The sequence below is a fragment of the Scyliorhinus canicula genome, chromosome 8 (assembly GCF_902713615.1).
Source record: "Scyliorhinus canicula chromosome 8, sScyCan1.1, whole genome shotgun sequence".
In the NCBI taxonomy this organism is placed as follows: domain Eukaryota; kingdom Metazoa; phylum Chordata; class Chondrichthyes; order Carcharhiniformes; family Scyliorhinidae; genus Scyliorhinus; species Scyliorhinus canicula.
Genome location: NC_052153.1, coordinates 122,900,741 through 122,918,131, shown reverse-complemented (window position 1 = coordinate 122,918,131; position 17,391 = coordinate 122,900,741). Strand labels below are relative to the sequence as shown.

Sequence of the window (17,391 nt, the reverse complement as noted above, 5' to 3'; positions counted from 1 at the left end):
GAATTTGTCGAGTCAAAAGAAATTACTTTATTTACAATTACATACATACAACAGCAGCAGTACTCCACCACTGCTATCTCCTTTCTAGCTGGTTCCACACAGACCCAGCTCTATTTATGCAGGTAACTCTGCGAATGATTTCTCTGTCCTCCTAATTGGGGGGAGCTCATACTCACAATGAATTGTAGAGAGAGCACACGTAGGCTGTGGAGGCTCTCAGTTCCATTTGTGAGAGACTGCTCCAGGCATTTGCAAACATGGCGCTATTCCTTTTCCTTTGCTAACCTCTAAATGGTTTGGTAATGATGTGCCGCGATTATTCCAGGCTGAATTATGCCCCTCGAGAGGGGTGCACTGTTCTTTCCTCCCTCTGCCGTGCTCCATGTTGAAGTGGCCTATTCTGGTGGATTGGGCTGGTGTGCCTTTCTGCTTATGTAGGTCGGGTGGGGGGGGGATGGTAAGTGCATTCTGGGTTCCATGTGTTCGGTGAGCTTGTTGTACAGTTTTCTGTATTTTGACAATGTTATTAAACTTTAATACGATTCAATAGTCCCCAGCCGATAGTAATCAGGCAGGTTATAACAGGTGGATAGATTTTTGAACAGTAAAGGAATAAAAGGTTCGGTGAGCGAGCAGGTAAGTGGAGCTGAGTCCACAAAACATCAGCCATGATCTCGTTAAATGCGGGCAGGCTCGAGGGGCTGGATGCCCTACTCCTGCTCCTCGTTCTTATGTTCTTATTTAGGCTTGGGATGATAAGTGACAAGTAACATTCGCGGCACACAGGTGCCAGGCAATGCCACCTCCAGCAAGAGAGAATCAGAGCATCTCCCCTGTAATGATTTCATCATGGCCAGTCTTCTTCCCAAATCCTCCTCGAAAACTTCAGAGTATTTGCTGATGACTCCATACTGTCCTCCATGCCCAACCTGTTCAGCCTGATACATTGAATTCAATCTCCCCCCATTAAGCTTGGTTCTTGCTCCCACACATTCGGGATGATTGCTGCCTGCAAATCATAGAATTACAGTGCAGAAGGAGGCCATTCAGGCCCATCGAGTCTTCACAGGCCCTTGGAAAGTGCACCCTACTTAAGCCCCACGCCTCCACCCTAGCCCCGTAACCCAGTAACCCCACCTAGCCGTTTTGGACACAAAGGGCAATTTAGAATGGCCAATCCACCTACCCGGCACATCTTTGGACTGTGGGAAGAAACCGGAGCACCCGGAGGGAACCCACGCAGACACGGGGAGAACATTCAGACTCCACACAGACAGTGACCCAAGTCGGGAATCGAACTTGGGACCCTGGAGCTGTGAAGCAACTGTGCTAACCACTATGCTACCGTGCTGCACTCACTAGAGTCCTTTATTCATACTGGTCCCCCCGTGTAAGTGGCTCATCTGGCCTCCATGTCTTCTGAGCTCAGAGTTGAATACTAGTGTGAAGGTGACCAGATGTCTGCTCCGCGGTAACGGAGGACACATCTCCTGTGTCCACCTCCATTTTCAATGGAGGGCCTTTTACCAGCAGTTCCACGATTATTGGGGTATCCTTTGTCATATTGATGCGGTTTAGTTGCATTGTCCCTGTTTCTGGTAGTGAGTATGTATGCATGGTGCGGGTCAGCATTGGCCACAGCTTCTTCCCTAAATAGCATGCATTTCTCTATTCCTACACTTTGTCTTGACTGTGCCCTTTGGCTTGCAATAGTCCATCGTCTGGCATTTGTAACCATCTGGATTATGTTCCCATAGTATTCTTGGGGCTGTCATTGCATTTCCTTGACTGCCGGGTGAGGCGAATTGAGCTCTAATATTGTAATTGACGAGCTGACATCCTGGGCAAGATTCTCTCAACCAGAGGCGGGGCAGAATCACCACAACCGGCGCGAATCGTGCCACGCCAACCCGATGGCAGGATGCGAGAGAATTGGCTCCGGCGTGGTCGGCGCTCTGACCGGTCGGAGGCCGCTGCCTCCGTTGTGGTCTGGCCCGTGATCGGGACCCCACCGATCGGCTGGGGGCCTCCTTCTTCCGCGCCAGCCCCTTTAGCCCTACGCCAGTTGGCGTCTGGTCCGGCACTGAGAAGGGAACCACTGCTCATGAGCGCATTGGCGCCGGTGGCTACTGCGCATGCGGGGACCCCCGCGGCGACCAGTTGACGCTGGGATCAGCAACTGGAGCGGCGTGGGTTGCTCCAGTGCCGTGCTGGCCCCCGTAGGGGCCAGAATTGCTGATATAGAACAGTACAGCACAGAAACAGGCCCTTCGGCCCTCGATGTTTGTGCCGAGCAATGATCCCCCTACTTAAACCCCACATACCCGTAACCCACAATCCCCCCATTAACCTTACACTACGGGCAATTTAGCATGGCCAATCCACCTAACCCGCACATCTTTGGACGGGGAGGACGTGCAGACTCCACCACAGACAGTGACCCAGCGGGAATCGAACCTGGGACCCTGGAGCTGTGAAGCATTGATGCTAACCCCATGCTACCGTGAGGCCATCTTGAGGCCATGTTTCCCAACGGCGTTTTCCAACGGCGTCAACACTAGCCTCAGGAACACAGAATCCGCCCCTTATTACACAAGGCACCCCTCAGTTGAGGAATGGTCACTGTTACACGAGGCCCTGCCCCCTAACGGTTAGGACATTCCTGTCTGACACCTCTTGTAGCTCCTGAGCCCCTTTTTCTGCATTTTCAGTGACAGAGCTATTTCAATGGCTTTTTTCCAAATCCAGGTTGAATTCTGACAATTCTTTTTGGTTGTCAAGTTGTTACTTGTCCCGCAACATTTCGTTCAAGGTCGGTCCAAATCACAATGTTCTTCAAATTTCATAATCTGTCCAAAGATCTGGTGACAGGTTCCTCCAGTGTTCTCCCTGCTGTGTTAAAGTGGTACCTCTGGATTATTACAGAGGGTTTTCAATCATAGCGGTTTTTTACCAAGCTACTAACTCGTTCAAAGTCTTTGAGTCAGGGCAACTGGATTGGTCAGCGTTTTATCACTCGGATTGTGGGGCCCCACATGCTATCAGTAAAATGACTTTCTGTTTTCAGCTCCCACAATAATCTTAGCCGAGAAGAAGCAATGCATGTGCTCTGTGTATTGAGCCCAGTCTTCTCCGCTTATACCACAGTGTGCAGGTTTACCGAAGAGAGGCAATTTTTTTTTTCTTTTACCAGAGAGAAGCCGTTTATTCGCAACAATTAAAGTTGCTGAGAGAAAATGCCTGTTTACCCCTCATCGCCAATGTAATTAATTTCGACAAGGTCAGTCCTCCAAAACCATATCCTTTTACTTACAGAATGAAAAGGCGGCGGGCACGGCTAACAATGTACAAGTCCAAGCCGGAGGACCTTACAGAATACCAGCCGGTTGACGCAATGGGTTGTAAATCCCCGCTGCACTTTTCCTATTGGGCGAGCTCCTGCTCACTCAATAGGGAAGTTCATATTCCATGAACTCCATGGGGAAATCTATTGATGATCCCCCTTCTCTTCGTGGCCACCATAAAATCCCCTTAACATTCAACAGAAATACATCATTAAAACCCCCACTATCTGCATTCTGGGGGTTGCCATTATCAGGCTATTGAGCTGGACCACCATTAAAGAGTGTAGCTGCAATAGCAGATCAGAGGCTTGGAATCCTGCAGTGAGTAACTCACCTCCAGAGACCCCACAGCCTGTCCACCATCTACAAGGCACAATGAGAAGTGTGGTGGAATACTCTCCGCTGCTGCATGAGTGCAGCTCCAACACATATAAGAATTGTCACAATCCAGAACAAAGCAGGCTGGTCAAATTTCAAGTTTCCAAACTATTTTGCTATTATTATTTCTTTTTGTTTTTTGTACCTTGAAGTATTAATAGTAGCATGTAAACCTATGTAATAATTTTTAAAGACTATCCATTGCCCTGTTAATTAACGTACCTGTTAATGTATTTCCCAATCACCTAACCAATTTGCTCCCCAGACCATCATAATTTCCTTTGTTCAAATTGAACACCCTGGCTTTCACCCAATGGGCACATAACTTCCTCCGTGTTAGATCAACACTCTGTACACACTTACCTGCATTAAATTTCTTAAGTGCCAGTCTTGCCTGACCTTCCCTGACTCGGGCCAAATGAGATTCAGGCAGTACAGCAAATCCCTGGATCCAACATAGGAGTCCAAATGAAACAGAGTAAAGGAGAACTTGCCCCCTTTTACGGCACTCGCTAAAGGTTTAAAGGTCCTATTGAAAATAATAGGCCAGTGAGAAGGCAAGTGGTCTATGATAAGTGGACTTGGACAGTTGGACATCAGGATCAGGGGAAGTCGGACATCGGAGGGAGTTGCAAGGGGTTTCGGGCATCTTGTAGGAAGTGACAACACTGAGGACGTATCTTTTTTACTTTGGTTGGGAGGGAACCCATGTCCACATATCCATTCTTTCCTGGTCAGGCTTTGAGGAGGAAAATCATACTTCCACAATTTACACTTGTTTTCTGCTATTTTCCACAATGGCTCTTTGATTTTAGTATTCTGTCTGAAAAGCTTTCTTAGTTATCGAACCTTTTCTTTACGAAACCATCCACTGCCATCATGTTATATTCACAAAAGCCAGGTGCTGAAGGACAGAACTTGAGCCAATCTTTAAACACCTTGGTAAGCAATTATTTACAGAGATATCTATTACAAACATCCACAAACAAGCACCTTCCAAATTCAAATACCATAACTTTAATTTAATAATCTTTATTGTCACAAGTCGGCTAACTCTGATACTGCAATGAAGTTATTGTGATAAGCCCCTAGTCGCCACATTCCGCCGCCTGTTCGGGTACACAGAGGGAGAATTCAGAATATCCAAATTACCTAACAGCACGTCTTTCGGGATTTGTGGGAGGAAACCAGATCACCGGGAGGAAACCCACACAGCCACACAGAGAATGTGCAAACGCCACACAGACAGTGACCCAAGCTAGGAATCGAACCTGGGACCCTGGAGCTGTGAAACAACAGTGATATCCACTGTGCTACGATGCTGCCTTTCAGACATTACCTATTGTTCAGGCATTGTTGTAAAACCTTTTGTCTCTCCTGTATTCCTCTTTTTATCCTCGTCCTGCTGCCTGCTTGGACCTGCAGTCTTCCGGTTAGCTATTGCACCATTTGGGATTGCTGTTAAATTACAGATTTTATGCAGAGCTGGAACACCCCGTCCTGATGGACCACCTGTGATAGTGATTTGATAGACTTGACAAGCAGCCAATTGGTGTATGCAGGGATCTATTGTTGCCTGAGATTGATGCAGCCAATCAGAACTTTCAGGAAAGAAAATGGGTCTTCTGCAGAGTTCCATCTTTTGTTCAGTTCTGAGAAAGTTTCAGCCAGGTCACAGTTGGAAGGCACTCTCTGTCTCAGCTGCTCTTACTCTTTCTCTCCTTCGCCCAGGCTGTTGGAACCAACAATTCTACGGACACGTGCTTGTAGGATTAGAATAGCGGTTTTAATATACTCACAACAGAGCCAGCCTATTAGCCATTGAACTTTCGGTGAACTGGCCGGCTGACCATGTGGCACTGATCTTTATACAGCAGCTTCTGGGGGAGGAGTCCTGGGCAGAGCCAAGGGAGAAGCCCCGTACAACTCGAGAGCTAGAGCTACCCCTGAGGCGTCGCTCTCAACCTGAAAGGGAGTGGGATTCATCCACCGCCCGCATGGCTGCTTTGGCGATGTCCTCCTTGATGCAGCTGAAAACCTGGCGCGCCTCAGCTGACAGGGGAAATCGTGTAGTCTTAAAGAGTGGGCGGGCTTTGTCCCGCATATTGAGGGACCCACTGGGCGTAGTATGAGAAGAACCCCAAGCACCGTTTGAGGGCCTTGGGGCAATGAGGGAGGGGAGTTCTAAGAGGGTGCGCATGCGGTCCGGGTCTGGGCCCAGGACTCCGTTCTCCACGATGTAGTCAAGGATGGCCAGTTGTTTGTGCGGAAAACGCATTTCTCCTTGTTATAAGTGAGATTTAATTTTTGTGCCGTTTGGAGAAAACAGTGGAGGTTGGCGTCGTGGTCCTGCTGGTCATAGCCGCAGATGGTAACATTGTCCAGATAAGGAAACATGGCCCGGAGCCCGTACTGGTCTACCATTCGGTCCATGCTCGTTTGAACACCGAAACCCCGTTATTGACGCCGAAAGGGACCCGGAGGAAATGGAAGAGGCGGCCATTCGGCCCTCGAATGCCGTTGTAGTGGCGGGTCCTCCGTGCGGATGGGAGCGGGTGGTATGCAGACTTCAGATCCACGTGGAAAATAGCCGATATTGGGCGATCTGATTAACCATGTCTGCAATTCTGGGGAGGGGGATACGCGTCTAGGAGCGTTAAAGCGATTATGGTCTGGCTATAGTCGACGACCATGCAAAATTTTTCCCCGGTCTTGACGACCACCACCTGAGCTCTCCAGGGACTATTACTGGCCTCTATGATCCCCTCACTGAGCAGCCGTCGGACCTCCGATCGGATAAAGACCCTATCCTGTAGGCTGTGTCGCCTGCTGCGAGTAGCTACTGGCTTGAAATCTGGAGTGAGATTGGCGAAGAGCGGAAGTGGGGAGATGCGCAGCGTGGTTAGGCTGCAGATATGAGGTGGGGGCAGGGGCCCACCGAGGCTCTTGAGGTTTGCACTGGAAATCCAGGCCTAATAAGAGTGGCGCGCAGAGGTCGGGCAGGACATAAAGTTTAAATTTAAGAATAACTAGCAGCCTCGAATTGTGAGCGTAGAACGGGCGTCCTTGGATTTGGACTGAGTGGGAGCCCGAAGCGATGCCGAATAGTTTTGGCTCACCTGAAAAAATAGAAAGCGAACAGCGTCTTACCAGCTCTGGATGTACAAAGCTCTCAGTGCTGCCCGGAGTCAAAGAGGCACGGCATGCTGACCCGTTGATCTGGACCATCCGCCATCGAACTTCGTAGGTGTTTGGGGCGAGATTGATCCGGGTGACTGCACTGAGTTGCGGTGTAGTCGGCGGCTCGATCAGCTGTGCTGGAGTGGGCCCCCGTGATGACGGCCCTCTGAGTTCGTAGTCGTCGAGGTGAGTTTCAGAGTTTGAAGGGATGGATCCCAAGATGGCCGCCCCCATGAGTCGCACATGGCCGGCCGCATGGAGGAGGATTGCCAAGATGGCTGCCCGGTTTCCTCCCACAGTCCAAAGATGTGCGGGTTAGGTGGATTGGCCATGCTAAATTGCCCATAGTGTAAGGTAATGGGGGGATTGTTGGGGTTACGGGTATACGGGTTACGTGGGTTTAAGTGGGGTGATCATTGTTCGGCACAACATCGAGGGCCGAAGGGCCTGTTCTGTGCTGTACTGTTCTATGTTCTATGAGTCGCACATGTTGGGTGGGGGCGGAGTCGGCATACAGGCTGCAGCATTTCGGGGCCTGCAGGCCTGTGAATTCAGGGAACGAGTGCTTTGAGCCATGGGAGGGTTAAAGGCTGGGGCTTTCTTCGCCAGACACACTCTGGCATAGTGTCCTTTTCGCCCAGCAGCTGCTGCAGGTCGCGTTACGGGCCAGGCAGTGCTGCCGCGGGCGCTGGCTTGGCCACAGAAATGGCAGGCTGGGGCAGCAGAGTAACTGGCTTTGGCAGCGCAGTAGCTGGGGAGCCATGCGGCACAGGCTTGGGGGGACTGTTTGGTCGGGGGTCCACGATGAGGTCACGGGGTACGCAGGGAAACGAGGTGAGGCTGCGGAAGGAAACTTCCATAGTGGTAGCAGCCTCCACAGTAGTGTCTAAGGTCCAGGGCCCCTTTTCTAGCAGTCTTTTGGCGCACATAGTTAGACCTAAGGCCCGCCACGAAAACGTCCGCACAGCAAAGCTCCTATGTTCAGCCGCGGTAATATGGCAGGGGGATGGTAACCAATGCTGGAAGTTGGAAGGTAGTAAAACAGGGACAGAAACAAAAGGAAGTAAGGGGAAAAGTGCAAGGCAGAGAAGACATAGTCAGAATCCATAAGGGCGACAGTACAAGGTACAGTGACTGAGGGGAGCACAGTGAATAGGCCCAGTAATAACAAAAGGACTAAACTGGAGATGTTAAGATTCAAAACAGAGGTAAAAAAAACCAACATAAGTGTACTTTACCTGAATGCTCGTAGTATTCGGAATAAAGTAAATGAGTTGGTGGCACAATCATCGTAAATGACTATGATTTAGTGGCCATTACTGAAACATGGTTAAAGGATGGTCACGACTGGGAGTTAAATATCCGAGGGTATCAAACTATTCGGAAAGGACAGAGTGGATGTAAGGGAGGTGGTGTTGCTCTGTTATTAAGGATGACATCCGGGCATAGTAAGGGATGACATCGGTGCTATGGTTGAATCCATTTGGGTGGAAATCAGGAATAATAAGGCGAAAAAGTCACTGATAGGAGTAGTCTATCGGCCACCAAATAGTAACGAGATGGTGGGGCAGGCAATAAACAAAGAAATAACTGATGCATGTAGAAATGGTACAGCAGTATCATGGGGGATTTTAATCTACATGTCGATTGGTTTAACCAGGTCGGTCAAGGCAACCGTGAGGAGGAGTTTATAGAATGTATCCGCGATAGTTTCCTAGAACAGTATGTAATGGAACCTACGAGGGAACAAGCGGTCCTAGATCTTGTCCTGTGTAATGAGACAGGATTGATTCATGATCTCATAGTTAGGGATCCTCTCGGAAGGAGCGATCACAATATGGTGGAATTTAAAATACAGATGGAGGGTGAGAAAGTAAAATCAAATACTAGTGTTTTGTGTTTAAACAAAGGAGATTACAAGGGGATGAGAGAAGAACTAGCTAAGGTAGACTGGGAGCTAGACTTTATGGTGGAACAGTTGAGGAACAGTGGAGAACCTTCCAAGCGATTTTTCACAGTGCTCAGCAAAGGTTTATACCAACAAAAAGGAAGGACGGAAGAAAGAGGGAAAATCGACCGTGGATATCTAAGGAAATAAGGGAGAGTATCAAATTGAAGGAAAAAGCATATAAAGTGGCAAAGATTGCTGGGAGATTAGAGGACTGGGAAATCTTTAGGGGGCAACGAAAGCTACTAAAAAAGCTATAAAGAAGAGTAAGATAGAGTATGAGAGTAAACTTGCTCAGAATATAAAAACAGACAGTAAAAGTTTTTACAAATATATAAGACAAAAAAGAGTGGCTAAGGTAAATATTGGTCCTTTAGAGGATGAGAAGGGAGTTTTAATAATGGGAAATGAGGAAATGGCTGAGGAACTGAACAAGGTTTTTTGGGTCGGTCTTCACAGCGAAGACACAAATAACATGCCAGCGACTGATAGAAATGAGGCTATGACAGGTGAGGACCTTGAGAGGATTGTTATCACTAAGGAGGAGTGATGGGCAAGCTAATGGGGCTAAAGGTAGACAAGTCTCCTGGCCCTGATGGAATGCATCCCAGAGTGCTAAAAGAGATGGCTAGGGAAATTGCAGATGCCCTAGTGATAATTTACCGAAATTCACTAGACTCTGGGGTGGTTCCGCTGGATTGGAAATTAGCAAACGTGACGCCACTGTTTAAAAAAGGAGGTAGGCAGAAAGCAGGAAATTATAGGCCAGTGAGCTTAACTTCGGTAATAGGGAAGATGCTGGAATCTATCATCAAGGAAAAAAAATGCGAGGCATCTGGATAGAAATTGTCCCATTGGCAGACGCAGCATGGGTTCGTTAAGGCAGGTCATGCCTAACTAATTTAGTGGAATTTTTTGAGGACATTACCAGTGCAGTAGATAACGGGGAGCCGATGGATGTGGTATATCTGGATTTCCAGAAAGCCTTTGACAAGGTGCCACACAAAAGGTTGCTGCATAAGATAAAGATGCATGGCATTAAGGGTAAAGTAGTAGCATGGATAGAGGATTGGTTAATTAATAGAAAGCAAAGAGTTGGGATAAATGGGTGTTTCTCTGGTTGGCAATCAGTAGCTAGTGGTGTCCCTCAGGGATCCGTGTTGGGCCCACAATTGTTCACAATTTACATTGATGATTTGGAGTTGGGGACCAAGGGCAATGTGTCCAAGTTTGCAGATGACACTAAGATGAGTGGTAAAGCGAAAAGTGCAGAGGATACTGGAAGTCTGCAGAGGGATTTGGATAGGTTAAGTGAATGGGCTCGGGTCTGGCAGATGGAATACAATGTTGACAAATGTGAGGTTATCCATTTTGGTAGGAATAACAGCAAACGGGATTATTATTTAAACGATAAAATATTAAAGCATGCCGCTGTTCAGAGAGACTTGGGTGTGCTAGTGCATGAGTCACAGAAGGTTGGTTTACAAGTGCAACGGTGATTAAGAAGGCAAATGGAATTTGTCCTTCATTGCTAGAGGGATGGAGTTTAAGACTAGGGAGGTTATGTTGCAATTGTATAAGGTGTTAGTGCGGCCACACCTGGAGTATTGTGTTCAGTTTGGTCTCCTTACTTGAGAAAGGACGTACTGGCACTGGAGGGTGTGCAGAGGAGATTCACTAGGTTAATCCCAGAGCTGAAGGGGTTGGATTATGAGGAGAGGTTGAGTAGACTGGACTGTACTCGTTGGAATTTAGAAGGATGAGGGGGGATCTTATAGAAACATTAAAATTATGAAGGGAATAGATAGGATAGATGCGGGCAGGTTGTTTCCACTGGCGGGTGACCAGCAGAACTAGGGGGCATAGCCTCAAAATAAGGGAAGTAGATTTAGGACTGAGTTAGGAGGAACTTCTTCACCCAAAGGGTTGTGAATCTATGGAATTCCTTGCCCAGTGAAGCATTTGAGGCTCCTTCATTACATGTTTTAAGGTAAAGATAGATAGTTTTTTGAAGAATAAAGGGATTAAGGGTTATGGTGTTTCGGGGCCGGAAAGTGGAGCTGAGTCCACAAAAGATCAGCCATGATCTAATTGAATGGCGGAGCAGGCCTCGAGAGGCCAGATGGCCTACTCCTGCTCCTAGTTCTTATGTTCTTATGTTCTTATGTAACGGCTTGATAATTACAGGTCATTGGAAAGATTGTTCAATTCCCTTACAAACTCGGCTAGCGTTTCTGTAGGCCGCTGACGGCGGGTCATAAACACGTGGCGTGCATAAACCTCGTTATGGGCCTAACGTACATTTTGTCCAATATTGCCAGCGCTGCGGTGTAAGAACCGGCCGGATTTAGCTGTGTGGAGATTCTGTGGCTTATCCTCACGTGCAGTAGGCTGAGTTTTTGTTCCTCCATTGTTCCGGCGGTGCTGGCTTCTGCCAGGTAGGCTTTAAAACATCTCAGCCAGTGGGAAAAAATTTCCTTAGCCTCTGACACCCTCTGGGGTCGTGTTCTGGGCGTCCCGGCTTGAGGGCTGCTTCCATGATTTCTTCGACTGTTTCCTGAGTATATTAAATTGTTGGAACCAACAATTCTACGGACACGTGCTTGTAGGATTAGAATAGCGGTTTTAATATACACACAACAGAGCCAGCCTACTAGCCATTGAACTTTCGGTGAACTGGCCGGCTGACCATGTGGCACTGATCTTTATCCAGCAGCTTCCAGGGAGGAAGTCCTGGGCAGAGCCAAGGGAGAAGCCCCGTACACTCGAGCATTCCCAGAAGCTACTCCCCCTGGAGGACAGATAGTGCCACTGCATTTAAAATATAGTACACAGTATATACAGATTATAATCCGGTGTTGAATCACATTCACCACACAGGCAATAACAGCCACTCACCAGGTCTGTAACCTTTTAACTCTGTGTCAGAAGGGCTGGGAAGCGCTCAAAAGTGAGGCTTAAGGTGACAGCATTCGTGATTAAATCTCCAGGGCCTTATACAGAAATCAGGCAACTGAAAGACTGCTAGTTCCAGGGTCAAAGCTGTATTAATCTCACAGGGAGGCGAAAGCTCCATCTGGTGACAGAAGAGCAGAAATGCACTGGTCTGAACATTCTGTGTACAGTGCTATCTGGTGACCGGTGATAGGAATTGCACTGACTTGAACAGCCCTGTACCTAGTTCCATCCAGTGGTGAAAAGACAGAACTGCGCCAATCTGAAAGTGCTTGAGCAAATCTACAGCAACGAAGAATCATCTCAAACCTACCATTTAATCCCCATTTATTTTATTCCCATCAATCCTTACTTGAAAATGAAAAAAAATGAAAATCGCTTATTGTCACGAGTAGGCTTCAATTAAGTTACTGTGAAAAGCCCCTAGTCGCCACATTCCGGCGCCTGTCCGGGGAGGCTGGTACGGGAATCGAACCGTGCTGCTGGCCTGCTTGGTCTGCTTTAAACGCCAGCGATTTAGCCCAGTGAGCTAAACCTTTTGCAAGTACCAGATGTACTTTGCATCTGTCTTGAGTCTGTCTGGGTGGAGGGTGGGATGGGCTTTGGGATTAGGTAGACTGGAGACCATTGTCCTATTATTTTTTATATATTCATCTTTTCCTCTTTTTGTTAATAAACAATTTAGCAATATTCTACTTCTGAATCTGGTGTCAGTAACTCATTGGAGCAGTCGAGGGTTAAAAATCTCAGGAAAACACAAATTATTGGTTATTTCACTTATGTTGGGAGTCGGGAGTCTGTGGGGTTGGAACTGACTGTGCACATCGCCCAGGGGGTGATGACACTATTTATCTGAATACAACTGAATCCTGACTACTTTCACACAATGAAATACAATTGAGATACAATTAATACAAGATGCCAGCAATACATTTTGAAACTTATGTATCATTCCCCTTGTGCATCAAATCATATGTAAAAATGAAAATGATGAATTCTGTTGAATCAGCTAATAATAAAACCAAACAAACTCTTCAGTACTCATTATATATCTTTATTCAAAATACACAACATACATATTGCATAAGAAAGGCTGGAATGAGCTGTCAGTATAACAAATGAATGATGTTAATTATATAATTCACAATATGTTTGCCTTCTGCTCGCTACCAGCACTGAGTTTGAATGCTGTTTTCATCCAGGCTAGGTAACAGCCATGAGTGAGTTTCTAAGAAGGCAAAGGTTATAAACTGAGTGTGGTGATATGATCTGCATACTCGTCTGCCATTGGGCCAGAACGTCGGCTTACCATTGGCCCTGGTCCGGTCATGTGCCTCTCGACCGATTGGGCGAGAGGCTGAGTTAACCACGCCTCTATTAACGAGGTATAAATGGTCAGACGACTGACGATCGCCCCTTTCCATTGTAGACGATCGCAGAGCTGTGTTCTAGTCAATTAAGCCAGACTTGGTAAATCACTCGCCTCGCGTACAATTGATGGTACATCACTGAGTATATCAACAACGGAATAAAAGCTTGAGGCACAGAACAACTGGGAGCGATATAGGGAATGAAAAATAACTGAGAAATAAAAATAACAGAATAAGGAGAGAGGAAGAGTGAAATAGAGGGAGAGAGAAGCAGCGATAAGAGAAATATGTACATGAGAGAGGCAGAAACGAAAGGAGTGATTTTCTATCTTGTCATGCTGAAATGGTTGGAAATTGTAGCTCAGGGAAAGCAGAAAAGTGGGCATAATGAAGTGGATGATAAGGCGACAAAGGATTCAAGAGCATGAACGAATCAGAGTTAATTATTGTGCACAGTGTGATAGAGAGACTTTTATTCTTTGAGTTGTACCACAAGAGATCAATAAATGTCATTTATTTATTTCAAAAAAGTTTCTATGAATGTAACAACAGTACTGATACAGAGACTGGATAAGCATCAATCAGCCATCTTGCTGAATATCAGTAATTGGCAAAGAACAGAAAAATTCAAAAAAATTAAAAACACTTACTTGGAAACTGCATCGATATCGATATAAATGTCCAGCAACTGACCACCAATGACATATCCAAACGCAGGGCCCAGAACTGACATTCCATTTCCAATACCTGTAGATTATCACACAAAGTGTTTCTTTAATTAGGTTTGTAGATACAATAAGTTAAATATATCCTATCATAGTTGATTCAATTGTTCCATTTGTTGTAGCAGTGCCTTCAGCTGCTCAGGACAGAATTCCCTTCTGAGGACTATATGTTTATTACGTTTCTCTACTCCTTTAAGGCACTCCTTGGAGGCTACCTCATCCACCCTACGTGGCTCCATGTTCGATGACGCTCATGTGAAGAATCTTGCATTTAGCTATGTTAAAGGTGCCATATAACTTGTACACCATCTGCTTCTAACAGGAAATTGTAGGTAGGATGCTCCTGAGTTTCTTTCTCCAAAGTTAATCGGTGAAATTATGGTTGTACATATATATATAGTATATAACCATGCCCTTGGAATACAACCCTGTAAGGGATAATGCTGCAGAGATTGGGTGCCCAAAGAGGCAAAATACCAAACATTTGTCCTTATCATTCAGTTCCCGAGCTGCATTTTAACAGAATACTGCTAGCTAGAGGCAACCTGACAAGAAGCATCAACAGCCACTTTGAATGGTTTTGTGTATTTGGGATAGCTAGCACAGGAGCAGTGGTGAACACAGCCTTCAGGCCGTCAAATACCTGTTGACACTCCGCTGTCCACTGGAATTTGTTATGCTTCTTCAGCAAGTTCGTCAGTGGAGCGTCCACACTTGTAAAATTCTGTACAAATTTCCGGTAAAATCCACTCATATCCAGAAATCGCATTATTTCCCGTTGTGTCGAGGGTATCGGAAAACTCCCCAACACTTTATCTTCCCATACCGTGGGACCATTCGGCCCTGTCCGATTGTATGGCCAAGGAAAGTGATTTGGTCTTTTAAAAATTCACTTTGGCTAGGTTTATCACCAAACCCGCCTCCTGAAATCAATCGAATAACTCCATCAAATGCTTCAAATGTTCTGTCCATGTTTGGCTAAAAATGACCAAATCGTCGATATATAGCGCACAATTGGGTAATCCTGAAACAACGTTGTTAGTTAGCCGTTGAAATGTAGCTGGGGCGTTTTTCATGCCAAGTAGCATAACTTTGAATTGGTACATACCTTCTGGAGTCACAAAAGCTGAAATCTCCTTCGCCCTGTCGGATAAAGGTACCTGCCAGTAACCTTTGAGTAAATGCAATTTGGAAATACAAGCTGATTGTCCCACTTTCTCAATGCAATCCTCCAAACGTGGGATAGGATAAGAGCCCGTTCTTGTAACTGCATTAACCTTTCTATAGATCACATACAACCGTTGGGCACCGTCCGGTTTTGGTACATCACTATGGGTGAGCTCCAGTGGCTGCAACCCACTTCAATTATGCCATTTTTAAGCATACTCTCAATCTCTTTGTTAACCTGTGCCAATTTTAAAGGGTTAAGTCTATTTGGATGTTGTTTGAATGGAGCAGCATTCCCACATCTACATCATGTGTAGCCACGTTAATGCTTCCCAACTTATCTCCACAAACTTGCCCGTGTGATATCAATACTCTTTCAGGTCAGTCTCTTTTTCCTCTGGAAGGTAACTCAATACGTTATCCCAATTTTTAAGAACTCCTCGTTTTCCAATTTAATTTGAGGTATGTCAAATTCACAGTCATCTGGACTTGGTTCATCACTTTGAGTTACAATCATTAAAACCTCCTCCATTTTCTCTCCTTCCCTTTCAAAGTACCGTTTAAGCATATTCACATGACACATTCGGTGAATTTTTCTTCTATCTGGCGTTCTTAATCACATAATTCATCTCACCTTAATTTTCCTTTCAATCTGATAAGGTTGACAAAATCTTGCTTTTAAAGGTTCACCTACCACGGGAAACAATACTAAAACTTTATCTCCACAGGCAACACTACGAACTTTGGATTTCTTGTCCGCTTACCCGTTTCATCACATTTTGTGCAACTTTTAAATGTTGTCCAGACCAATTCCCCTGCTCTTTCAATCGTTCCCTAAAATTTGACACGTAATCTAATAATGTAAGTTCTGATTTTCTCACTCACCAATTTTTCCTTATCATTTAAGTGGTCCTCTTACCTCATGACCAAAAATTTAGTTCAAAAGAACTGAATTTGGTTGACTCATTAGGTGCATCCCTAATTACAAACAGTACGAAGTGGAATTCCTTTATCCAAATCCTCTGGATAATCTTGAACAATAAGCCCCTCAACATTGTCTTTAATGTCTGATGCCACCTTTCTAACGCTCCCTGTGATTCTGGATGGTACGCAGTTGATTTAAATTGTTTTATTCCTAAACTATCCATGACATCTTTGAATAACTTTGAGGTAAAATATGATCCTTGATCCGATTGTATTTCTGTGGGTAGTTCAATCTAGTAAAGAATTTAAGTAACTCCTCTACAATCTTTTAGTTGTAGTATTACATACTGGAATGGCCTCTGGAAACCTAGTAGACACATCCATTATCGTTAAAAGATATTGATTCCCACTTTTCGTTTTAGGAAACGGTCCTACACAATCATTAAGAACCTTGTAAAAAGTTCCTCAATGCTGGAATGGGTATTAAGGGCGCTGGTTTTATCACTGCTTAAGGTTTCCCTATCACTTGACATGTGTGACATGATCAACAAAATTTAACTACATCTTAATGTAGTCCAGGCCAATAAAAATGTTTTTGTCACTTAGCTTGAGTTTTCCTTACTTCCAAATGACTCCCACTGGTACCCCATCATGTGCAACTCGCAACACCTCTTTTCTATACCCTAACAGCAATATTACTTGATGAACATCTGCCCACTTTCATCCAGATATCACTTTTACGGTAATAACACTTTGGTGTTATCCACTCAGATTCCTCGTCCGTGTATGCTTTCTGATACATTTCTACATCTTTCTGTTGTAACTCCGCCAATTTTCCTGAACTAAAAATATCCGCCTCATCCTCCACCTGTTCTTGTTCTTTTTCAACCATCTGATCAAAAATTGTTTCTGATAATTTCACTTCAACTTTATCCTCGTTCTTTGATTTCTCCTCTTGTCTTAACCTGTGGCTTTGCGACCTCATTACGACACAATCCGGAAAAATTCCAGGATATTCCTCCTTCAACACTTCAGGTCGTCTGATTTTCCACTGGCTTATCAACCACAGTAGGCATCACTCGCACCCGCGATCCGGCTATCTCATTACACAAATAAACTGTATTCCTGGACAAGATAGTTTCTCTATTATTCCTACTGCCACTTCACCACTCTTCACTGGACTTTCCAACCTTACCTCATATAATGGAACACGACTCTTCTTACCTGAATTCCACATATTAACCACCTTGTCTATCAATATTCCTCCCAAACTACATAACTCCTCATCTCTTACCATTAAAGATTGACTAGCTCCCGTATCTCTTAAAATTGAGACTGCTTTACCCTGCTCATCCTGATACATATAAGTAAACTTTACCCACACAAGTAAATTCTTTAAA

At 45.4% G+C, this 17,391-nt stretch overlaps 1 protein-coding gene across 1 annotated transcript in view; it reads right to left on the bottom strand.

The window, feature by feature from the left end:
* Positions 1–17,391, bottom strand: part of LOC119970485 (solute carrier organic anion transporter family member 4C1-like) — a 265,140-nt gene that overhangs the window by 177,097 nt on the left and 70,652 nt on the right. The window contains exon 4 of the mRNA XM_038805185.1: positions 13,826–13,922. Coding sequence (XP_038661113.1) covers positions 13,826–13,922 — 97 coding nt within the window. The remainder of the gene's footprint in view (positions 1–13,825; positions 13,923–17,391) is intronic.